The 26,450-nt window shown below is 40.7% G+C and overlaps 1 protein-coding gene across 2 annotated transcripts in view; it reads left to right on the top strand.

The window, feature by feature from the left end:
• Positions 1-26,450, top strand: part of SLC24A2 (solute carrier family 24 member 2) — a 116,946-nt gene that overhangs the window by 52,865 nt on the left and 37,631 nt on the right. The window contains exons 2-3 of one of the 2 annotated variants that reach the window (XM_086479382.1): positions 5,941-5,979; positions 9,173-9,281. In XM_086479382.1, the coding sequence (XP_086335508.1) occupies positions 5,941-5,979; positions 9,173-9,281 (148 nt within the window). The remainder of the gene's footprint in view (positions 1-5,940; positions 5,980-9,172; positions 9,282-26,450) is intronic. The other variant, XM_086479383.1, reaches the window with a different exon arrangement.

The raw sequence follows: 26,450 nt of genomic DNA, 5'->3' as shown, positions 1-26,450 counted from the left end.
TTACATAGACATAGAGTTATGGTGCTAAACTATATAATTCGAAAAATAGCAAAAGGTGACTTCATTGACAAGTCTTGAAATGAGGATCAGAGGACAACTTAAAACTGTAATTACTCCTGACACTAAGGTGATTAAAAACTCATCAAGTCTTTAAGCTTGAGCTATTACATTGCCATCTTAAGCCAAAGATACTTGACTTTAAGCAAGTTCAGAGAAGGTAAGAGACATAGGGCAGACTCTGGCTTTCTTACGCATGTTGAATAACTAAATATCATATGATTGGTCATACAGGCTGACTGGAAGAGTCCTATTTCATATAATAGTATGCATAAAAATCTGGAATTAAATCAGTTGACCTAACGTTAGCATGTGATTTAGCAACTGATTCCTTAAACCATCCATTTGTCACTGCTCAAATCAGCTAAGATGCTTCTTTTCTGAACATTTATGAGGATTCAATATGTGTATGCACATTGGGTAATTGCATGAACAGACTGGCATAAAAGAGGCAACTGATCTGAATAAAAAAAGCCCTTCTGCTTTGCTCAGGGCTACAACTGTCACACTAGATGCCTGTAAACAAGCAGTTGTAAATGTAGACAGGTATCCCAATTTGATGGTCCAGCTCAATGGCTGTGAAAGTTCAAGCTTAATAAATTCTTCATTTTCATGAGTAAAGCAAGCTTATGTCCTCAGTTTAACTTTGGATATGGTTCTTGTGAATCGTATATATTTTCTTCAACAATACAGAAGTCTCTTTCAGTGAAACACCCTGTTTTACTTTACTTTTAGGAAAGAGAAAGGTGAAAGGAAGGAAGAAGGCAGGCAAAGTGAAAGGGAGTTTTAGTTTATTTTTCTACAGCGTGCTCACTAAAGCTTTTTCCTCCTCTGTTTTAAATAAGATCCAAGGTTGTGTGCTCAGTTTTAGTTCACAGTCTGGATTCAGGTAATGATCTACTAAGCAGTAATATGTAAGTTAAAATCCTTACCATCAGTTTACTATAGCTTAAATATGAAAATAATTCCCCTACAGCCACTTGGAGCCTTTCTACATGATGAATCTAGAGAGTTCCCACTCTCTAGATGAGTTGCATCACCTTCAGTGAGTAAGCTATACTGGCCCCACTGCAGCACCTGACAGAGCTTCTGTAGACCGTGGTGGTGATGGTCAACTTTTATTTCCATGGATATCTAGAAGAATTTTAGTTTCTGTATATCGAGACCACTAGAACTTGAACTTTTCACCTTCATGCCAGCATATAAAGTCCACCCATTGAGTAGGCAAGGGTTATAACACAGGATTGTTTGAGACATTTGCAAAAAGGAGGTCTAAGAGTTTCTAATTTGCTAAAATCCAAAGATGTACATATTAAGAGAACTAGATAAAATAATATCTTACTTCATTTTTTTGGTCCTTCACTGGGCTGATTAGGCTTATTTCTGAAATCTGTCTAGCTGAATTTGTTGCTTTGGATTTTAGTTATGCATTAACCTAACTTAGCATATAATTTCAAATAAAGAACATTTCTATTTCAAGTACATTACAAGCATTCCTTAGGATACTGATTTTTAGAAATTATCTAGACCTTCTTAAGTTAAATACATTGACTTCAGTGTTCAGTGGCTGCCTTTGAAATGCTTCTCATTTTTCTGCAGTTCAGGCTAACAAAAAAACCACAGACCTTAAGCACAAGATTCTTGCAAAGGTTAGATAGCCCCGTGCACCAAGAAAACTATCGCCTGTAATTCACTTCCAGACTGACAAGCAGTGACTCACTGATAGATATAAAATTGCAGAGTCCAGATAACACTTTTGAAAACAGGTGTAAGAGAGAGTAGAAGAAGTCCTTCGCTATAAAACAACTCGAGATGATTTAGCAAAACCTTGTCTGGGCTCATAAGCTACAATAATTAGAGACACCATATTGTATGCAGCAACACACTGCTAGCCACCAAACATCATAAACTTTCATTAATCCCATGAAAGCTGATTGAAAAAAAAAATAGCTTTTTAGTTATCATAGTTGGAAAAGATTTAGCAAGCAGGAAAGAGATGTGAACCCGTACAGTAGAAACGATGTTGAAATCCAGTTACATTATTACCTGTAGTCGTTTGACAGCCTGCTTTTCTCCTGTTAGGAGAAGGGGGTGGGCAGTCCAGTTAGCTAATTTTTTCAGGCTATTGAACCTGTAACACAGAAACTTCAACGAGAGCCTCAACTCCTAGAGCTGCAGGCAGTCAGCTCTCTGTTTCTCGTTTTGGAATACGCAATCTCATAGATGATTCAAGTTACTAGCTATCTTTTATTAACAAGGATATTCTATATCATGTACCTGGAGCTTTTTATAGATTCTGCTTCTCATTTGACTGCCATGATGCCCTTTATATTGAAGGAAAGCATGAGGAGATTTGCCACATAGTTAGTGAGGCATCATCTCTTGCATGAATTACTTCAGGAGCCTGTTTCTCAAGAACACACGTTCCCAAACAAGGCAAGGAAGGTGTCAAGCTTAGTCACTGATGAACTTACATCACTGAGAAAAAGAGGTGTGTGAAAAGGATGACGGAGACCTTTACTTCATAGCAAGTAGACATTTTTTTGGATTCTTCCTGAAATAAAATGTTGTAAGACTTTTAGCACAGGTTGAGCAAACTTGAATATAGGATCACTGATACAGGCAGGAGGATGCACAAACCCTTATGTACCGCTATGGCATACAGGAGAACCAACAATTATTCAGGCAAATTCTCTAAAAAAATTAGTGAACTGTCTGATGATTAATCTTCTTATAATTCTGATACACACATAATAAGGGATTGTGCCCCAGATACTTTTGAATAAGAGAGTATAGTAGAATGCATTGCTTTCATTGTGCAGAACTATAATAAACCCATGGTTTCAAAGAAATTATAACATGTAATTGCAAAAGATAGGTTTTTTACTCTAAATTCCATCAGAAATACATGCAATGCAAAGATGATATGGAATTACCATCTCTTTCTGATCCCAAGGGAATGCATATACGATGGTTGCCATGATTTAAGAGCAAACTATTATACAGAAAATCATAGAATCATGGAATGTTGGAAGGGACCTCTAAAGGTCATCTAGTCCAACCCCCCATATGTCCAAAAATATAGTATTCAGTCCCAGTGCAAAGAAACACAACTATTTTAATCTTGGACCAGTTTTTAAGCGTTGTCTTAAATTAAAAGGTTGTATAAAATGTCTGAATATGAAATGTTTCTACAAGTGAAAAACGATGCTTTGGAATACTTTGCCATGCAGTGTGTGGTACCCAAATTACATAGCAAAGAACATGTAAATACAAAACTCACTGTAAACAATAGGAAAAGAGTTTACTTTGCCACCCTAATAGGGACAAAATACCATCAAATACATGATGTAAACAGCTACATCACAACTGAATTTTTCACTGCCAGGCATTTCTGCCTTAAAATTCTATTTATATTCCAGTCTTGAATATTTCTTTTAGGATGTAACTTGACTGGCAAGTTAGGCTCAGAAACAATTGCGTTACTAATACTGTGTGGAAAAAACAATTTAAAAAATCTGTTTCGTGGTGTTATATCCCGTTCTGTACAGACAAAGAATTCAATTATTTCAGATGTGGTTTTCACTTTTATTTCTTTAATATATATGCAAAATGTCTTTCATTATTCTTTCTCTTTATAACATAATTGTCTTCTAAAAATTAAATTCTATGGTACAAATTATCTAGCTGTTTTTATACATTCATGCAGCTTCATGCCATTCCCTTTGAAGTAAATGACAGTGTTTCCTTCAACAAGAATTTTTTTTTTAGAAGTGCCCTCATATTAAGCCTAGACCACGCTCAGTATTTTTGAGGTATGCTGAATGCTCTTGGCTGTAAGAAAAGTTACATACTTTGTCAGGGAGAAAGGAAAAATTACTCAGATTTATCAATTATATATTCTCATGTCTTTCAATATTAAAAATAAGAAACGAATTTCCTATCTTCAAAAGTTCAAAGTCCCAAATAAAAATTTTTTAATCTTTTATTAAAGTTCCAGTTCTGAACATTCATCTACATCTCACAAACTTTACTTCCGTAACTATACCTGCTGATATTTTGGCCTTGACTGTCCTAAATCGCTTCTTTGGAGACAAGAACTTTCCCTGGCTTGTCCTTTTTGCTTTCTTGCAAATTTTGCTGCAAGATAAATTTTTCCTCCCATGAAGGTCCCTCGAAGTATGCAAAAATAAATCATGGATTTGCGAGTGTGTGTGTGGATTTGTATCTGAAAGAGCTCTATATGTATACTATATATATATGTGTATATATATACACACACATTATGCAAAAATTTTCTGAGATGCATTCACTGTTCATGACATTTTAGAACACAGATTTTGTATTTTCTTTTTCTTTCATTTTCTTTCCACTCTGTTAAAAGTTCTTTCCGTGATGGTTGTCTTCAATAGAAGCGTAAAACTTCTTTTCGCTAACCATTTCTCACACGAGGGCAGTTTAATTTTAAAGGTGACAGGTGGTTCCTTTATCAGAACAAAGATCTTTTCTTTGCCTCATTATCTGTTCTTCAAGTTAATATTCACAGCTGGGATGTGTGTGTGTGTAAATTTTTGACAAAGAGTTCAGTTCTGGTTATTCTTTTACTTATTATGACGCAGAAAGGATCTATTCTTTTATTAGCGTTTGCTCATAACTGCTTGCCTTCCACTTAATCTTCAGGGTTAATTCGCTGACTCTAAAGACATGTCCTGAAAGTTAGTGTTGATGTGTGTCCAAAAACTGGGTTTCACTACATGGAGAAGATTGTTCTATAGAACAGTTGTGATGTAATTTGTTTTCTATGGAATGCACCAAACAAGAGCCTTGAGGTGGAGGAAATTATTTATATTCCGGCTTGTGGGGAAGGGGTTATGATTAAATAAGAATGAATATCAGAGAGCTGGAGTTTGCACTGTGTCCGATTTTAATTAGTACTTGATGACTGAAATTTGTATTTCATGTATTCTGGTATTAACTTCCCTTCCTCTGAATAAGCAGAATGACTAGAAAAATAACACGATGTTATCACAAAACTTTCAAGATGTCATGGAAACATATTCCATGTCAAAAATTCTGGGTTCCCATTTAACACAAGTGTTAATTCTATTAAAGAAACAAGCAAAATTTGGGACTAGAAATGAGACACAAAACTTTGCATTTTCTTGTTTTCAATGCAAATTCCATTCTCCCTCAGAGGTGTCTCCTGGTGATGTGCTCTGCTGCTGTTGTCGTAGGGATAGAACGCCAGAGTCACAAATCATCTCCAGCATACATCACTTACTTGAAAGCATTGATTGCCTTTAAAATCCATCCAGAGTCTCATTTTCTTTCATGGTAGAGCAGTGTGTGCCATGTTGCCTGCCTTGAACCAGAGCTGCCAGTTTAGGCTAAATGGCTACCTGCTGGGAGCTGTTAAACTGAAATACCTTTTTTTTCGTTTCCTTGCCTAATCCCTTCCTGCAAAACAAAATACCAAGGTAATGTTACTTCTTTTTATGCTTTTCATTGAACAGTTGGTTAAACCTGAGTTTCTTACCGCTTTTAGTTTTTGAGTGCTCGATCTCTCAAACTGACATACAGTTTTCCTCCCTGCGTAATTTGTATGAATTGAACATCATGATCTGCAGCCCAGCTGCTCTGTGCCCAACCCTGAAATGACAACAGTTCCTGCCCAAGAAATTGGCAAGAATAAAAGACTCCTGCAACATTGCAGTGTGAATTTACTGTGATTTGCTTGATCACTAGGGTGCTTTAATTCGAGTGGTTCATAAACCTATCACAACAGCATTCATAGGATGAGACATCTGTGGTGTTTTACTGCCTTTCCATTCTATGCATGCTCCATCTGACAGTTCTTTTTGTTCTTTTTTCCCATTCATGCAGTCACCTAATGCTGGCGACAAGGATGACCAAACATTGACGGTAGGCAGCAATTAGTATTTCTCTGAGCATTTATTTCTCGGGAGGGTGGTGAGACAAGCCTTACTTTGGTTTGGAACACATCATCTTTTTTCTAAATTACTGGTATTTCTTTCCCCCTCCTATGCCACAACAGAATTCAAATAATTTATTTCCAAAGATAAAGCAGTAAATTAATTTTCTTGTTTGGTTTCTATCATTTTTCATTTAGTATTTGTATGACACCTGTGGTGGGTTGACCCTGGCTGGATGCCAGGTGCCCACCAAAGCCACTCTATCACTCCACCTCCTCAACTGGATGGGCAGGGGGGGAATATAATGAAAGACTCATGGGTCAAGATAAAGACATGAAGTTCACTTGGCAGTTACCGTCATGGGCAAAACAGACTTGACTTGGGGAAATTACTTTAATTTATTACTATCAAATCAGACAAGGGTAATGAGAAATACAAAACAAAATCTTAAAACCACTTTCCACCCAGCCCTCCCTTCTTCCTGGGCTTAACTTTATGCCCTATTTCTCTGTCTCCTCCCCCAACAGGGGTGCAGGGGGACAGGGAATAGGAGTTCCAGTCAGTTCATCACATGTGATCTCTGCCGCTCCTTCCTCCTCAGGGGGATGACTCGTCACACTCTTCCTCTGCTCCAGCGTGGGGTCCCTCCCATGGGAGACAGTCTTCCATTAACTTCTCCAACCTGAGTTTCTTCCCACTCGCTGCAGTTCTTCACAAACTGCTCCAGCATGGGTCCCTTCCATGGGGTGCAGTCCTTCAGGGACAGACAGCTTCAGCGTGGGTCCCCACAGGGTCACAGGTCCTGCCAGGAGCCTGCTCCAGCACGGGCTTCCCACGGGGTCACAGCCTCCTTCAGGCATCCACCTGCTCAGGTGTGGGGTCCTCCATGGGCTGCAGGTGGATATCTGCTCCACTGTGGACGTCCAGGGGCTTCAGGGGGGCAGCCTGTCTCACCATGGTCCTCACCAAAGGCTGCTGGGGAATCTCTGCTCCAACACCTGCAGAACCTACTCCTGCTTCTTCTTCATTGACCGTGGTGTCTTCAAAGTTGTTTCTCTCACATATTCTTACCCATCTCTCTGCTCTTTCACAGTAACTTTTTCCCTTTCTTAAATACACTCTCACAGAGGTGCTACCACCGCCACTGATTGGCTCAGCCTTGGCCAGCGGCAGGTCCTTCTTGGAGCTGGCTGGCATTGGCTCCCTCAGACATAGGGGAAGCTTCTAGCAGCTTCTCACAGAAGCCACCCCTATAGCCCACCTGCTGTCAAAACCTTGCCACGTAAATTCAGTACCACACCAAAGATTATCCATGTACCATGTATTATAGCAAAATACTGTTTTCTTTAGGGTTGTTTTTTCCCTGTAATTGGATTTCAGGGTCTTATTAGTCAGCAGTCTGTTGGCTCTAATTATCCTTTTTAGTGAAACAAGCAGATAGCCATAAAGTCTTACTCTATGGGATATATTAAATGCATTGATTATTGTACTAGATGATGACAAGGGGAAAAGAACCTCAGAAAATTTTTTAAATATCTTAAAACATCTGCCTGGGCTTGTGCAAAGCATTCATCACTGTCGCACATGACATCCTTTTCTCTAAAATAGAGAGACATGATTTGACAGATGGACCACTCGGTGGATGAGGAATTGGCTGGAAGGTCAGACTCAAAAGAATTGCGGTCAGTGTCTTGATGTCTGAGTGGAGACCAGTGACAGGTGGCTTTCCTCAAGGGTTAGTGGTGAGGTCGACACACTGGAGGGAAGGGAGGTCATTCAGAGGGACCTGGACAGGCTGGAGAGGTGGGCCTGTGGAAACCTCATGAAGTTCAACGAGGCCAAGTGCAAGGTCCTGCACCTGGGTCATGGCAATCTCAAGCACAGGTACAGGCTGGGCACTAAGTGGGTTGAGAGCAGCCCTGCAGAGGACTTGGTGGATGAAAAACTGAGCCAGCAATGTGCACTCGCAGCCCAGAAAGTCAATTGCATCCTAGGCTGCATCAAGAGAAGTGTGGCCAGCAGGTCGAGGGAGGTGATTCTGCCCCTCTGCTCTGGTGAGACCCCACCTGGAGTACCGCATCCTGCTGTGGGGCTTCCAGCATAAGAAAGACATGGACCAGCTTGAGCAGGTCCAGAGGAGGGTCATGAAGATGCTCAGAGGGTTTGGAACACCTTTCCTACGAGGACAGGCTGAGAGAGTTGGGGTTGTTCAGCCTGGAGAAGAGAAGACTCTGGGGAGACCTTATAGCGGCTTTCCAGTACTTAAAGGGGGCCTACAGGAAAGGTGAGGAGGGACTTTTTGTCAGGGAGTGCAGTGATAGGATGAGGGGTAGCGGTTTCAAACTGAAAGGGGGTAGATTTAGATCAGCTCTTAGGAAGAAGTTCTTTCCTGTGAGGGTGGTGAGATCCTGGAACAGGTTGCCCAGAGAAGCTGTGGCTGCCCCCTCCCTGGCAGCATTCAAGGCCAGGTTGGATGGGGCTTTGAGCACATCGTCTTGTGGAAGGTGTCCCTGCCCATGGCAGGGGGGCTGTAACTAGGTGATCTTTAAGGTCCCTTCTAACCAAAACCATTCTGTGATTCTATGATTAAAAGCACGTAAAAGATGCTTATACGTTAGCTGTATATTGGTATAGGTGTCCGCACTGCCTTACAGCACTTACAATCAATATTTAATGGATTGAACCAAAGCAAGGATTATGTTTCACTCTGACTAAGCTTTAGGATTTTCCCATTAAAAATGGGTACTCTTTCCCCTTTTTCTCCATAATTGTGATGATACGCATATTTGCAATATACTAAGGCAATAAAAATTAGAACTTACTTCAGGGATTCAACCCCAAGTTTATACAAAGAAACAAATTATGAATTCTTCGTGACGAAGGTATGAGGGTTTTATTTTCTTAACATTTTAAGAGTTTTCATAGAGGATTCCTTTTTCCCTGCTTTTTTCCTGAGCCCTGGGAGACTAATGACTAATCTGATGATCCATCCCCTCCAGAGAAATTTTCTATACATATGGCAATGTTTAATACAGTGTATAGTTTGATATAATCTGCTATAGGTGATGGCTGAAAATGTTTCACTATGCAGTGAGACTTGAGATTCATTCATAGTGTTTCAGAACTGTTTCCACAGAAACAACAAAAAACCCCTAAAGTCTTTCCCTTATTTTTCCACCTAGACCAAGCCACGGCTCCAGCGAGGAGGAAGCTCTGCATCTCTCCACAACAGTCTGATGAGGAACAGCATCTTCCAGCTCATGATTCACACACTTGACCCACTTGCTGAAGGTATTGCTATTAACTTTTTTTGGTTTTCTGCTGCAAAAGCAAACAAATACTTTCCTTTTCCCCTCTCCCCATGAAACTATTTTTTGCATTTCTGTTGCTTTCACCAGTCTTTTCTGAATGTGTCTGAATTTTCTGAGAGTTTTGTGCTCTTGTGGCATGGTATACATACTCCCATCAAGGCTTGCAGTGTAGGAAATGTATTCATTGTGGTGCTGACTAGAACTGATCACTTGGTTGATGCATGTGATTAATTTAGTTTCGCTTCATCTCTGGCTTCAGCAGCAATTTAAAAGTTACAAAAACGCTATCCTCTTGTACTTTGTAGAGAGAGGGGTTTTTGTTTGTTTTCTTTCCTGGTTTTGATTTTAGTACATCAGAAATAAAAGCCAAATTGGTGGGTAATTTTTCATACGGAGCATAGAAAAGAATGACACACTTATGGTTTGATTTTGGGTGGTTTAACGCTAACATTAGAAAAAATGCAACAAACATCCCCCTGTGTTACACACATGCAACAGTTTGCTTGCTTTATTGAAGTGTGTTGTCGTTTTTTTTTTTCTTTGAGAAGTTAGCAGGAAGACCACAATTGCTTTGGTCAGACAAGTTGGGAGGAGAACCATAATTGCTTTGCAATTGTGAGTAATTTGAATCTCAGCTTCTAGTACACTTTCAAAAAAATTCAAGGCCAGGTGATTATTTGGTGGGTGTGAGTCTGTAGGACTTTTCTTGCTGCAGTAATAAATGTCTTGAGAAGTAGTGTTTGTGAAGGAATTGTGAGAGTCTAAGGAGACCTAAAATATTATTGACAGTGAGACTTTTCAAACTTCAGTGATCAAAAAAGTGTATGTAGCACTTCCTTGCATTTAAGTTCCTTTATGTTTCTCATTGCAACATTGGGTACAGCATTTTAAATTGCTCTGTATCTCGTGGACAAAGCAAATCTACTGTTCCCTTTCCCTCTTCAAAAGCTGAATTTGACACTGGTTATGTCAACACAAGAGCAGTTTTAGCCTTTGCAATGTCCACACCATTATTTCTACTCTGATGATGATCTCCATCACTTCTCACTTTGGTTAATGCTGCACTGTTCACTGCTAAAGTCTGTTGCCTGTTAAGAGTGGAGTCATTAACAGACTGTGCCCAATCTATTCCCATTCAATGCCAAAAAAGGACGTAGGAAATTTATTGCAGTTATACGTTTGGCTTCCTTTATTTGCATCGCTACAGCAGCTGAGCAGGCTTTCTAATGCTGCAGCCAGTAAGTCTTGTCTTTATGCACCTGGTAGCCAAGCATTTTGCTCTGCTAGAAGAGGAAAAGACTTCCAATCTCAATTTTTCACTTTTTAATGAAAATAATTTTTCCTTACAATCCTTTGCACTCCACTTTTCTGTTAAAGCAAAGCTCCTGGGCTGCAGATGCATCTGTGGTGTCTCAAATAGCGCTAACACAAACAAAAATAACAATCATGTGAAGCAGTAAATAGAATTCATCAAATATTTTTTAAAAATAAGAGAGAACAGAAGCAGATTGGGAAGAGCTCATTAGCAGGGGAAGAACCTTTATGACAGATTGAAGACCACAGGAAAGCTAGAAATGTTGACTGGAGTTCAATTTGGACTTAGCGAAGATTCAGAAATAAGATCAGCTCTCAGGCATTTTTCCATTGGTCAAGCTTGTTTCACTTGTTTCCTAGACATAGCTTGTTCAGCATTCAGACCTTTTCTCATTACTTTTCCCCTGTAGCAAGCTTGCACCATGTAGTGCTATCCAGAGGTTTCCCCCTTCATGACAGCGCAGAAAAAAGGGGTTTGAAATCTGAAACCCATCTTGGGAGACAGAAGCCCAGCACCTTTGAAAATTAAGTATTATAATGAAGTTTATCAGGTAACTCAATGCTGGTCTTCATTATGTCAGCAGAACACTTGAGATTGATGTGGATTAATACAGATGGTTGCAATGGATAAATCTTATTTAAATTACTCCAGTAACATTTTCTTCAGGGTTTCTTTGCTTATAATAAGTTACTGTTTGTTTAGTTTTTTCCTCTCCAAACTCTTATATTTGTACTGGAATTAATATTCTTCAAAAAATGGAATATAAATGTCCTGTGGCCTTCAAATAAGTGCAAGGCAGTAACCAATGTATGTTTCATTAAAACTGACATTAAAATTTACAAAGGGAAAAGAAATCTGCCAACAGTTGCAGTAATACTGTATTTTAATACACAGCTTTCATGAAGAAATGGCCAAGAAGACACTGGAAAATAGTATATGTACGTGCAAACATCTAAGTTAGTGTTAACATCAAAGTAACTAGTATTTCAAATCCCACTGACTTCAGAAAATTAGAATGTAATTAATGAGTGCCAATATAGGAGTACAATTTAATAAATACTTTTGCACTTGGAACTCTGGGTTTTATTTTTAAAAATATGCCCAGATGTGTAGGAGAAATGTGAAAAAAATCCACCCACTTTTCTGTGACACATTATGGTCATTAAGCATTTCTGAGGCACCACCTCATTTGTAGACACACTTGATGTAAATACTATGGCTAGTCAAGGTAGGTAATATTAGTTAACAAATTTGGATGGCATTGTACTTGAATCTTACATTCAATTCAAAAATATGTGATAACAGATAGGGATACCTGCTGTATACAGCATTGATTATTTATTCAGCTTTGTATGAATTTTACCTAGCAAACTCTTGCCATGTACTTGTGTTTAATCTTCCTGTGTAAAATGAACATCAAACAATCAACTGGTACATCATGTTTACTTTAACAGACTTTTACCATGCTAGCCTAGTTATTTTTTAAGCTGATAGCATTTTATTGTTAAGAATTAAGAGAAGGGATAGTATTTATCAGAAGCGTCGGAGAAGGGCGGCCCTTTGCTCCATAAACCCATCACTTCGGGGGATGTAGAAATTTAAAGGATTACCTGGTGCCTTCTCTGGCCCACAGGTCTTTCTCCACTTCACATGCCCTTTCTTACCATAAAAAAAAACCCAGACATAATGAAGAAATAAATGAGTGATTCATGTTAGTTTTGAGTTTTGTGTAAGCAAAGGAAATTTAGCTCTATTGCACTTGATGTGATGAAAGGTGATGGACCTGGTGCACAGCCTGTGAGGTCAAAGGATTTCTTCCAGATCATTTAATGTGAGTATGGATCAGACTCAAAGGAATAGCAGAAAGAGGTTCTGAGCATTTTTCTGTCCTGTTTTAGTCAGCTCAGATCCCCTCAGTCTTTCTGCCAGATGATGACTTAGATCAATAGGTCAAAAACATTGCGTCATTAGCCGTATTTGTTGGGTTTGCAGCAAAAGAACAGTATATGGGAACATTACAAAGTGCCATTCTCAAAGGAAAAAACCATGTAAGGTGTAAATCAAAGCTGACAGATACACCGGTATTCTGGCACCTGCTGCGCTTAGGCATACTCCTGTCCTCCTCCCCCTTTCATTTCCTCTTTCCTTATTTTGCTCCTGTTTACTTCCTTTGCCTTTCCTCATGCTTCATCTCGCTCATTTGCACCCACTGTCTTTCAGCCTCTTCCCATAGGATGGCTTCCTCAGTGCTTGCTTTCCTTCTCAACTGCTGGGTCCATCAGCCAAAGCGCTTCCCAAGCAGATGCCAGCAGCCCTGCAGCTGGCACAGCCAAGTGAACTGGGTTTTCAGTCTCTGGAAGAGCACTTATGAAGTCTGGGAGCTCTGTGCTTGACTTTTCACAGCTTCCAGGTCAAAAGTTGCTGTTAGAAGTAGAATTTCTAGTTGTGCACTGCTGCTGGACAATACAGCTTTTCTTTTCTTCACATCAATAATAAAGTTCACTGTTACAGTATCTTGAATAATTGCAAGGACAATGAGAACATGAAAAGGCACGCATTTGGACTTCTGTGGACTTTGCAAGGCTGACAGAAAAGAAGTCCCATCTAAGTCCTCTTGAGAGCATAAACAGTATAGAATTTATAAACAGGCTGTGTGACTGTTAAAGGTCAGCTTGACCTACACAGTGTTATTGTTACATTAACATGCAATTTATTCATAGAAAACCAGCTCATCATATTTACTCCTGAATAATTCATTTTGAAGCCAGAACCAACCTCTACTTCAATTGAAAGCCTCTTAAAAATGCATTTGATTGTAAGTAGGAAATGTGAAATAAGAGAGAAATGACCTTAAGAAGTTTTTACTTTCCACAAAATGTAGATAAATAGAGCGATCCTGATACACGATTACAGACTTGTGAGCCTGTCCTTCCTTTTCCCTTTCCACAGAAATGTGGTTTTGCCATGACTTGTGCCTGTCTTGTGAAAGCCAGCTTGTAAATTCTCTGCAGTCAGTGGGCATGCAAAGTATTCAGCCCACCTCTGACAGATGAGTAACATAGGAGATCAGTGGGAGCTGCTGGACATTTGGCACTTTGCATTCAGGCAGGTGTGTGGCAATGCTGTGGATTTAACCGTCTAAGGCAAGGAAGGCTTCTCTTCAAAATCTTGGTCTCAGCATAAAGCTTCTAAGATGAGAATTCAGCCCTCTAACAGGCAAATGTGTAGGGTATTCATTAATGACATGTGAACTTTACATTACAGTTGAAGCCTCATTGTTCATTAAAAATATAAATATCTGTATAACATTAGGTTTTTGTTTGCTTTGATCTTATTACAGAAATAACGACCTTGGTAAAGGTCATTTCCTGAGGATTAAGATTAATGACTGCCTGTGCATCGGGCTATCATCAACTCCCAGCCAGTCATTAATCCCCAGGAAATCCTGTGCCATATTTGCTTCTGCTTAAGTGCTGGTCTGGCAATCCTTTATTCACCAAGTCGTGAGCTGGACTGTTCATAACAGCATTACCCATATGAATAAGGATGGCATCATCAGACCTGCTGTGTTGGTCAGGCCCCAATCCAAAATCCAAGCAACTCAAACATTAATCATGGCAATCATGGATCATTTGTAGCTTTTTTTTCTTCTGAGTCCTGTACCTCAGATAGCTTTGTCCTAGTTTTGAAATGTCCATTCCTGGGTTATGAAAGTGTAGGATTTACAGAGATCTCTTTGCATTTTTTAATAGAAGACAGCTGTTGTTTAGAGTAAGAGCAGGGGAAGGGAAAGCATGGAAAGTGTTCTGGATGGAAATGTCTGCCATGTATAGTAAACCTGCCTTCTCCAGACAAGCTGTACGTTACTTTAAAGAGTGATTCCTTCAGGATTGTGGAGGGAGGTTTTCCTCTCTGGAGGCTCCTATGGGTACTCTGTTGAAAAGGGAAGATATTGGTGGTGAAGTGAGGATTCAGAGCACCAGTGCAACCTGAAGCTACCTTGCTTTTCTTGCACAGTTTTAGCAGGATACAGGAAGAATGAGATCTTTTCCTTATCATGCTTCCCCTTTTCTGCTGATAAGGTGCCACAGGCCAACAAAACATCTTCCTCAAGGGAGGATTTAGCTACATGCTGACTCCCTTGCTCCCCTGTGACAAGGGTATAACTCATATGGAGATAGCATCCTCTGCATGAAAATGAGGGTGATATAAATCTCTGTCATGGCTCAGTCACCAGTCAGAAGTAGGTATCTTTGGCAATTCTCTCCTATTCCTGTCTCTAGTCCTATTTCCAAAGTGGAAAACTACAGGATGTACTTCTGCAGAAAAGCTGTTATTTATCTTATATGCTTTACTTTTTTTAAAACATAACTATGATGCATGTTATTGGTGAGAGAAGTAACCTGCTGTTACTTAAAGGTGAGCTGACAATTCTGTAAGTTCCTTCACTGAATGCAGAAAAATACAGTACTGTCAATGTCTGCTCTAACAAATAAAACCCAGAAACCTGCATTCATGCTTCTCAGAAAAATAAAGAATTATGTGATCCTCAAAGTTTTTTACGTAGTAGTGAATTATTTGTAATTACTCACTAGATCTTCTTGTCTTCCTAGATACTGATGTTAAATATTTCCCAACTTTTCCATTCATCTTGAGCTATTTTGCTTAATTTGCTGCTGCTACTTTTCTGTGTTCTTTTCTGACATGTTATTAAAAGTGTCAGCTTACCCCAAAGACAGTTGGTAAAGGCTGCGTTAACCTTCACCTCCATGGTCACTCAGCAGGCTTCCAGCTCTGGTCTCATTTTGCAAAACCCTTGTGTGCTTGTTCTTCCCTTGGCCTAGGTCAGCTGCACCGTCATGTCTATGCTCACTCCCTTTTTTGGCTGAAGCTGTTTATTTGTTATATCCTCAGAGAAGTAAGGCCAGCCAGCTCAGCTTACACCCACTCGTGGGTAATGCTCAGCTCCTGCATTGCTGATGTAACTTGAGCCCTTCCACTTTCCTCAGTTCCAGTGTATGAATGCTGCAGGACTTCAGTGCACTTCCTAGCGCCATGCCAGAGATGAAGAACTAATTCTTCAGTGACTTATAAGCACAACAGCATTTTATCTAATATAAGGAAATATACAAATCTAGATAAAATCCATAAAAGTAATAATGTATGTTATTAACTGTCTGTGCTCTAGATCCTTCATCATTCTTGACTGGCCTTTAGGCATATCCATGGGCTTGCAAAGGAGCTCAGCATCCTCCTTCTTGCACAGTTCTTGCTTCTTCTTCTGGTGCACCAGGGAAAAATCCCTCTGAGGAGGGTGCTCAGAGTGTTTTGGCTTTCTGCTCTGCTGAAGGCTGAATCGTTTGCAAGAGACTTCTGCCAGAGAAGATGGGGGCTCCCTGCCAGGCTCACATACAAATTAATAGCTCTTAGTGTCTTCCTTTTATCTCCATCCCATGATATCTCAGTCTGATGTGAAGGTAGGAAACCAATAAAAAGGGCAATTAGGCTTACCTTCAAAACAGAGTGTCATGTCTTACCAAGGTAGATACTCATACCCTCTTTATGCAGCTAGATTTCACAGAATTGTTTGGTTTGGGTTTTTTATGTATGTTGGAAGAGACCTCTTAAATTGCACAATTCAGCTAGTCCAACCCCCTGCTCGAGCAGGATCAGCTAGAGCAGGTTGCCCAGGACCGTGTCAAGTCGTGTTTTGAATATCCTCACAAATGGAGGCTCCACAATCTTTCTGGGAAACCCATCCTAGTGTTTGACCATCATGAGAGTAACAGGTGTTTTCTTGTGTCCAGATGGAATTTTCTGGGTTTTAATATGTGCCCATTGATGCTCCCTCTGTCAATGGGCAGTTCTGAGAACAGTATCGTTCCCTCTTCTTCTTTCCTTCCCATTAGGTATTTATACAGGTGGATAAGATCTCCTCAGGCCTTCTCCAAGCTGAACAGTCCCATCTCTCTTAGCCTCTCTTTATATGAGAGATGCTCCAGTCCCTTCATGATCTTTGTGTGCTGAACTTGCTCCAGTATGTCCATGACTCTCCTGTACTGGTGAGTCCAGGACTGGACTCAGCACCCAGATATGTCTCACCAGCATTGGATGGAGGGCAACTATCACCTCTGTCAACCTGCTGGCAATACTTTGTCTAATGCTTTGTCTAATGGAGCCAAGGATGCTGTTGGCCACCTTTGCTGCAAGGGCACATTCAGCTCAGCTCAATGGGTGAGCTCAGCTTTCAGTGGCATGGTTCTCTGCAGTCATTAGCAATGAGAAAGCTTTTTTCCCAGGGAAGATTTTAAACAGCTAAATGAGATTGATGAAGCAATGAGGCACATCACTCTCCAGTGAGGCCTCCTTTCCCCTTTCTTTACCTTTCAACTATTGTAGAGACCACAGAAATTGTGTTCTTAATTAAGGTACCTGAGGTTGCGTGGTTAATGTAGATAAGATGAGTATTTTTACAGATATCTCCAACATCAAACTGAATTCAGAAGCTAGAATGAGCAACAGCATAACAGAGTAGAAATGGTGGGTTATGTGCAGCTAAGGGCAGATCTATTTAACTAGGCAGAGATGGTATTTTAGATAGTCCTGTTAGTATCTGTCAGAAAGTTGAGAGAGAGAGAAATTAAATAGCTGTTTCCCCCAGTATTACTTAAGATTTCAAAGCCAAAAATGAATAGCAGTTGAATTTACAAACTTCCATGTAGCACACGTAAGATATAAATGTCACTGTAACAGCTGTGAAACCTGAGCTGTCTACAAAGATGTGTGCTTTTGGCATAGAGAAAGTGATATCTTGGGCTAATGAAGAGAATTTTATTTTGAAGTTTTGGTTCAGCTGATACATCTAGTTGTCAATCACAACAGTATATCTACAACCAAAATAGGCTTTTGAAGTCTGAATTATTTTACTGAGTGGGTTTATTTAGCATACATGCAGGCACCACTTCATTCTTGTTGTACTTTGGGGATGTTGGTCTTGCTTTTTCTAAAGACAGTAGCTGCACTTCCATGACTGCAGGGTAAGCGGGCTTGCAGCTTTTATCCAATCCACATAATGTGTCTATAGTTAGTGACATGTATCAAAAATTGGGTATGTTTTTGTTATACATAACTTGAGGTGTAAAGAAACCCTTACAAATCTCTTTCAGAATGTGCAGTTCAATGGCAAAATGTAGCTCTTTGTTGTGATGCTCTTAAAATCTACAGCAGTATATGTCAGGTCTGCTTAAGTTCAGATGGTCCCAAAATACAGAGAGAAAGCAGCACTCATTGCTAGTTTCACTAATACAATTTCTAGCTACTTGACAACTGAAGAACAGGTCTCCCTTTAAAATCAGTGTGCTCTTTGTAGGTAACAAATTTTAATTTCTTGAAGTTTTCTGATGCCTTTTTTAAATTTATTTTTTAAAATCAGAAGTTTAATCCTTGTGTTTGTTTTGTGGTAAATGTTAGTTGTTGTAACAATTTATTTCTGCATGTCATGTTTCATTCTTTTAACTAGAATCTTCTCAAGGTGCTCACTGCAGGCAGAATTCTTGTCTCTCACCTCCATGATACTTTCCTGCTCTTCAGACAGCATATTCTTCTTGAGATTCCCTAGAGAGCATGCAAAGAAGACATGAATATTTAAATACAAGTGTGATCCCAGAGCAGGGTAGAGCTGTCCTGACTATGCATTTCCATGCTTAATGGCTTTAGCCTCACTTTAAGTTTCTTCCTAACTCTGAATTTCCATGTTAAAAATACTAACAACAAAAAACTATGAATAATTTATAAAACTGTACAGATCAGGGAATAATACGACTACAAGGCTATGATGTTATAGGCATCACTGAGATGCAGTGGGATAGCTCCTATGACTGGCATGTAGGAATAGATGGGTACAGGCTCTTTAGGAAAGACAGGCAAGGGAGAAGAGGAGAGGGTGCTGCCCTTTGTGTCAAGGACCAGCTGGAGTCCATGGAGTTGATCTGTGGGTGGATGAGGAGTTGATTGAGAGCTTATGGGTCAGGGTTAGAGGAAAGGCAGGGGAAGGTGATATCATAGTGGGGGTCTGCTACAGGCCACCTGACCAGGATGACCGAGCAGATGAGGCCCTCTCTAGACAGATAGGAGCAACTTCACATTGACAAGCCTTGGTCCTCATGGGGGACTTCAGTCACCTGGGTATCTGTTGGAAGGAAGGCATAGGAGGGCACCAGCAATCCAGGAGGTTCCTGGAATGCATTGATGACAATTTCTTTCTCTAAGTGGTAGAGGAACTGACAAGAAGGGGTACCATGCTGGACCTTGTTCTCACCAACAAGGAGGGGCTGGTGGCTAACATGAAGCTCAAGGGAAGCCTTGGCTGCAGTGACCATGAAATTTTAGAATTCAAGACCCTCAAGGCAACAAGGAGAGTGCACAGCAAGCTCACTACACTGGACTTCAGGAGAGCAGACTTTGACCTCTTCAGGGATCTGCTTAGTGGAGTACCCTGGGATGAAGCCCTGAAGGGGAGAGGGCCCAAGAAAGATGATCCATATATAAGGACCACCTCCTCCAAGTCCAGGAGCAATGTGTTACAAAAAACAGGAAGGCAGGCAAGAATGCCAGAAGGCCTGCATGGATGAACAAGGAACACTTAGACACACTTAAAGACAAAAAGAGAAGTTACAGAAAGTAGAAGAAAGGACAGGTAGACTGGGAAGAATACAAAGAAGTTGTCCAAGCAGCCAGGGATTGGGTAAGGAAAGCTAAAGCCCAGATAGAATTAAATATGGCCAGGGACATCAAGGGTAACATGAAAAACTTTTATAGGTATGTCAGTGATAAAAGGAAGACTAGGGAAGCTGTGGGCCCTCTCCAGAAGGAAAGAGGAGAACTGGTGATGAGGGATATGGAGAAGACTGAGGTTCTCAATGACTTCTTTGCCTCAGTCTTCACCAGCAAGGGCTCTAGCTGCACTGTCCAAGTTGCAGAAGCCAAAGGTGGGGACTGGGAGAAGGAAGATCTCCTCACTGTAAGTGAAGTTCAGGTTCGTGACTATCTAAAGAACCTGAAGGTGTACAAGTCCATGGGACCTGATGAGATCTATCCACAGGTCCTGAGAGAACTAGCAGACCAAGTTGCTAGGCCACTTTCTATTATATTTAAGAAGTCATGACAGTCTTATGAAGTGCCCACTGACTGGAAAAGTGGAAACATCATCCCCATCTTCAAAAAGGGAAAAAAGGAAGACCTGGGCAACTACAGGCTCTCAGTCTTACCTCTGTGACTGGCAAGATCATGGAGCAGATCCTCCTGAAGGCTCTGCTGTGGCACATGGATAATGTGGAGGTGATTGGTGGCAACCAACATGGCTTCACCAAGGGAAAATCCTGCCTGACGAATCTGCTGGTCTTTTATAATGGAGTTACAGCATCAATTGACAAGGGAAGAGCAACTGATGTCATCTGTCTGGACTTGTGCAAAGCCTTCAACTGTCCTGCACAGCATCCTGGTCTGCAAATTGGAAAGACATGGATTTGACAGATGGACCACTAGGTGGATAAGAAATTGGCCGGAAGGTCGCACTCAAAGAATTGTGATCGATGGCTTGATGTCTGAGTGGATACCAGTGACAGGCAGTGTTCCTCAGGGATCGGTACTGGAACCACTGCTGTTTAACATCTTTGTCAGGGACATGGACAGTGGCATCGAGTGCACCCTCAGCAAGTTTGTGAACAACTCCAAGTTGTGTGGTGAGGTCGACACACTGGAGGGAAGGCAGGCCATCCAGAGGGACCTGGACAGGCTGGAGAGGTGGGCCTGTGCAAAACTCATGATGTTCAACAAGGGCAAGTGCAAGGTCCTGCACCCGGGTCGGGGCAATCCCAAGCACAGATACAGGCTGGGCGAGGAATGAATTGAGAGCAGCCCTGGGGAGAAGGACTTTTGGGGTGCTGGTGGATGAAAAACTGAATATGAGCCAGCAATGTGTGCTCACAGCCCAGAAAGCCAACTGTGTCCTGGGCTGCACCAAAAGCAGTGGGGCCAGCAGGTCAAGGGAGGTGATTCTGCCTCTCTACTCTGCTCTGTTGAGACCCCACCTGGAGTGCTGCATCCCACTCTGGAGCCTCCAACACAAGAAGGACATGGAGCTGTTGGAGCGAGTCTGGAAGAGGGCTATCAAGATGCTCAGAGGGTTTGGAACACCTTTCCTACGAGGACAGGCTGAGAGAGTTGGGTTGTTCAGCCTAGAGAAGAGAAGGCTCCGGGGAGGCCTTGTAGCGGCCTTCCAGTACCTGAAGGGGGCCTACAAGAAGGCTGGGGAGGGACTTTTTACAAGGGCCTGCAGTGATAGGATATGGGGTAATGGTTGGAAGCTGGGAGAGAGCAGGTTTAGACTAGATACAAGGAAGAAGTTCTTCACCCTGAGGGTGGTGAGACACTGGAACAGGTTGCCTAAGGAAGCTGTGGATGCTCCATTCCTGGCAGTGTTCAAGGCCAGGTTGTATGGAGCCTCGAGCAACCTCGTCTAGTGGGAGATGCCCCTGCCATGGCAGGGGGGTTGAAACTAGATGATCTTTGAGGTCACTTCCAACCCAAACCATTCTATGATTCTATGATTCTGTGATAATAGTAGGAGCTATGAGGGACTTCCTGTTGAAGCTGAAAGTGGAAGAATTCCTCTAGTACAGTTTGCACATGGCAGATTACTTCGTCCTCCACAGGTTGGTTGGATTTTATGACTGGATAGTGAGAGGAATGTATGCTGCCCTTGCATTATTCTCCTTGGACATGCTGAAAACCAGATCAGCTGAAATTTATTGCAGTTAGAGTTGTATGTGTCCAGTACCCCGCAGTGCCTGGCCCCACAGACACTTGGTAAAATCCTGACTACATCAGAATCAGTGGTAAAGCTCCTAATATTATCAGTAGGATGAGGTTTTCACTTCCATATCTTGTAATTCCCATTTTTGTGAATATTCAAAAATTCTTCAAAGATAAATACCCTCTTCAAAGTCAGCAGGAACTGTGTTTGATACAGGCAGGGTCAAATCTGTTATATATCGGTTGTCGTTTGGTATTATTACATTCTAGAGAAGGTGTGGTACCTGTCTTCAAGAGTTTGGTGGCAGATGGCACAAAGGTAACATGAGTGAAAGAAGACAGAAAAGGGAACAAAGCCCTCAGGAACAAGCAACTTCATGCTTTTCTTAAATTTAAAAAAAAAAAAATCACCTAGAAGTGTCAAAAGCAGGGTGTGACATACAATAATCCTTTAAATTACTTTCTTCTTTGTTGTGTATGTGTGTTAATAACATGCCATTGATCACCCCCTTAAAAGTATTTGCTCTTTAACCCTTATCAGTTAAAACCCTGTGGATCCTCTGACATTTCCTTATGTCACTACAAGAAGATTTGCTAGACAGTATGGACTGTCAGAACAGTGAGTTTTCAGTCTTCATTTTAAATGCTTAAAATTCATTTAAAGAGCAAAGTGTTAGGCAGATCTTGGTTTTGGGTGTTGCGACTATCCTGAGCTGCTCAGAGCTCTACTGACATGATTGTATAAATTTTTAGTTTTATTTCTATTCACATTCCAATTTGATAAAATTGCATTAAACTAATTATAATAAAAGCAGATAACTTCAGTAAGATTATTATTAGGACAAAACCACCTACAATAAAAAACAGAGTAAGGACACGTGATGAGAGAGAACAGGAGTAGGCGGCTTGCAATTTAAGGAGAAGATGAAAGGTGACCACATGTGTTTTTAGAGCTCAGATACACAAAGTGTAACATAATTTAGTTACTTCCAATATACTGCCTACTGGTCAAGTACCTGAAAGTCTTCATTTATATGATTTTCTTTATTTGCTTAGGAGTGTTAATAAAGCAGCACTAGTAGTAGCATAATCCAAAAAGATGTAATTCTAAAATGCGTGCAACTGTTGTAGTTTACTGTGTTAATTAGACCCATAAGAAATTGCTTTGTATTTTCCACTGCACCAGCTCAGTGGCAAAGCCTGTGTTTTGCAAGAACTAGCAACTTGAAGGTCCACAAATGAAACTGTAGGCTACAACATATAATGACAACTTGCATAGCTTGGATTATATGGAGGTAGTAGGAGAAAAAGCCTTTTGCTTTTTAAAACAATATTTGTTTTCTCTCCTCTGCATTCTGCAGTGACAATACATACAAAGTCTCATAGCAGTCCCAGTCTACCACAGATGGGATATAAGTAATCTGTGAGAAAGTTAAGAGGCTTATGGAGTTCATAAAAGGTAGGAGTCAAAATTAAGATGAGATGCACTGAAAGAAATTTCTTTAAAAAGAATTCTTTCTTTTTAAAATTCACAATGCCTGATATCCTTCAGTTGGTAGGATTTTTGTGTTTTACTTCAAATAGTGTATGTACAAAGGTGTTTTCTTTTATTAAATCTGCTAGAGACTAGGACTGTTGTTTTACACCTATAATGTTAATCTCCACTAGATCTTTCACAATTTTTTTAGCACTGAGAGTTCTTTGTGCCTAGTCCAACATCATTGATGAAACCAAGTCAAGCTTTGATTCCAATTTAGATCGGATAGCCCCTACAACTTATCTAGTAAGACTTTTGAAGTGGCCATTTTTTTTTTCTTATGGATGAGTCTCTGATCATTTGATTGAATTTTCTCAAGACCATGACAGCTAGAAGAAACAACAGTAAAGATTAGGGACAGCCAACCTAGTCCTCCTGATGTTATAATATGAATTCCTCTAAGTCCTTTGGGCTAACTCCACAGCCTTCTTTTTAAAAAAGGCAGATAAAAAAAGGAGATCCTCTTAAGCATATTGACAACAGTAAGTAAGAATCAGAGGTCATATCAGAAAGATGTAAAGGGGAAGAGTGGATTACCAAATTAATGTCTTTGACTATCAGAAAGTTTCTGACTTTCAGAATTATGTGTGCAACCTCTTGCACAAAAATTCTCTTCTGTCTCCAATACTTGGTTAGGCATCATGTTTACAATCTTTTTAATAATTATTTGCTTGCTTTTAAGTTGAAGTTCTTGGCTACATGCTTATTCTCAGTTTCATTATCAGTTTTGAGCCCTTATTCTCTCATTTCACTTCTCCCTTATGTCTCACATGTTCAACCTTTTGGTAGGTTGAACTTAAGAGTATGACAACTCAGGAGAAATATACACTCTCTATCTGTCTGTTCCAGAATGCCTCACAATTCCTTTTAAGCCAAGCTCCTACTAATGCTGATAAAGGATTATGTCTCGATGCCTTCATGACTGTGGAAGTCAAACACAAGGAAGGTCAAGTAAATGCAATGGTGGAATTGCACTAAAAATTCAGGGATTGCCTTCATTGATTTATCTTTAGCAGTTTTGTTTTGAATAAAAGATATGTCAACTTTGAAGCTGTTTAATTACCTTGGAGAATTTTCATACAGATATGGTTTTCATGCAAAGTAAAAATCTTATGCTTATCAAAGAAAGCCACAATGCATTACTTTGATTTGAGAGTCTGAGTTCACATTTTTCATGAAGGGATACACTCCTCTAGAAATGTAGGTTGCAATCTCTAAAATAGCTGTGTGTCTTACGAGTATTTTGAGAAACTCTGACCCAGACCCATTTCTGACATAACTAGGGACAACTGCAGTCTGTATCTGAGATCTTTGTAGGAGGACAGCAAATACTGGCTATGCGTTCCTTCTGTGGCAGCCTGGGGCACCACACTTAAAAGGCAGAAGTGTCACCACAGACTGTATCTGCAATACTTAGGGAGTGAACAGTGAAGATAAACTCCGTAAGTAAGTGTATTATTTCATAGAATCATAGAATACTTTGGGTTGGAAGGGACCTTTAAAGGTCATCTAGTACAACCCCCTGCACTGAGCAGGGACATCTTTAGCTAGATCAGGTTGCTCAGAGCCCTGTCCAACCTCTCCTTGAATGTTTCCAGGGATGGGGCTTCTACTCCCTCTCTGTGCAGCCTCTGCCAGTGTTTCACCACCCTCATTGTAAAAAATTTCTTCCTTATATCTAGTCTAAATCTACTCTCTTTTAGTTTAAAACCATTACTCCTTGTCCTATCACAACAGGTCCTACTAAAAAGTTTGTCCCCATCTTTCTTATAAGCCCCCTCACAGACTGCAATAAGGTCTCCCCAGAGCCTTCTCTTCTCCAGGCTGAACAACCCCAACTCAGCCTGTCCTCATAGGAGAGGTGCTCCATCCCTCTGATCTTTTTTGTGGCCCTCGTCTGGACCTACTCCAACAGGTCCATGCCTTTCCTGTACTGAGGACTCCAGAGCTGGATGCAGTACTGCAGGTAGGGTCTCAGCAGAGCAGAGTAGAGGGGCAGAATCAGCTCCCTCGACATGCTGGCCATGCTTCTCTTGATGCAGCCTGAGATGTGATTGGCTTTCTGGGCTGCAAGGACACATTGCTGGCTCATATCCAGCTTTTCATTCACCAGTACCCCCAAGTCCTTCTCAGCAGGGCTGCTTTCAATCCTTCATCTCCCAGCTGGTATTGATACTGGGGATTGCCCTGACCCATGAGCAGGACCTTGCACTTGGCCTTGTTGAACCTCGTAAGGTTCACATGGGTCCACTTTTGAAGCTTGTCCCAGTCCCTCTGGATGGCATCCCATCCCTCAGGCATGTCAACCGCACCACACGACTTGGTGTTGTCTGCAAACTTGCAGAGGATGCACTTAATCCCACTATATCATTGATGAAGATATTAAACAGCACTGGTCCCAGTACGGACCCCTGAGGGACACCACTCTTCACTGATCTCCATCCAGACATTGAGCCATTGACCAGAACTCTCTGGATGTAACCATCCAGCTGATTCCTTATCCACTCAATAGTCCACCCATCAAATCCATATGTCTCCAATTTAGAGAGAAGGATTTTGTGGGGGACCGTGTCAAAGGCCTTACAGAAGTTCAGATAGACGACATCTGTAGCTCTTCCTTTGTCCACTGATGTAGTCACTCCATCGTAGAAGGCCACTAGGTTGGTCAGGCAATGCTTGCCCTTGGTGAAGCCATGCTGGCTGTCTTGAATGTAATTTGAAATTACAAACAATGCAGCATTTTTCATTAATAACATTATTCTTTCTGCTTACGTTGATATGGTGTGGAATCTTCATACACAGCAGAGAACAGTAGGTAATAAGGCAAATGTTGCTGTAATCTATCAGGAATGTCAGACAGGATTACCAGGAACCCTCTGTTCTCTTCTGGTGTGAAAATATGCAGAAGGGAACAAATTAATTCAATGACTCTGTCACTGTCAAGGATCAGCTGTTAAGCTGCATCTCTGCTTCCTCTTTGTTTCATGCAGCCAGCAGGGATGCAGCCAGTCTGTCTGCTATGACCTTCCCACAGGAACTGCATAACATATTCGTGAAACTGAAATTATCAAATTTTAATGTTGCTGGATTTGGGGATATTTTTTCAAGTAGCCTTTATCACAGTATTTCAGATTTCCAATTCATTTAAAATCAGTTTATTTTAAAAGTTGAGAACTTTTTCCAATACAATGATTTTTTCAGAAAGTACTTCAATTCAGTTTGAGTTAACTTAGACTCATATTGAACAGAATCTTATTATAACAGGAATTTAAAAATAAATAACAAAGACCACATTTAGTCCAAATTTTACAGCAGAAGCCAGTGCAATATATTGGCAGCAGATTGTATAGAGGAAGGCCTTTCATGTTGCAGCACTGACCCAAGTAATCTTGGAATCCACAAAATAATTCATGTGGATACATGCAGCTATCATCATCGTTGCACATTGCAATCAGTGGGCTGGTGATTGTATAAAATGTTCCACT

Source organism: Leptosomus discolor, chromosome Z (genome assembly GCF_034619465.1).
Source record: "Leptosomus discolor isolate bLepDis1 chromosome Z, bLepDis1.hap2, whole genome shotgun sequence".
NCBI classification, from domain to species: Eukaryota; Metazoa; Chordata; class Aves; order Leptosomiformes; family Leptosomidae; genus Leptosomus; species Leptosomus discolor.
Note: the sequence above shows the minus strand (reverse complement) of the source record. Positions and strands in the feature narration are given on the sequence as shown.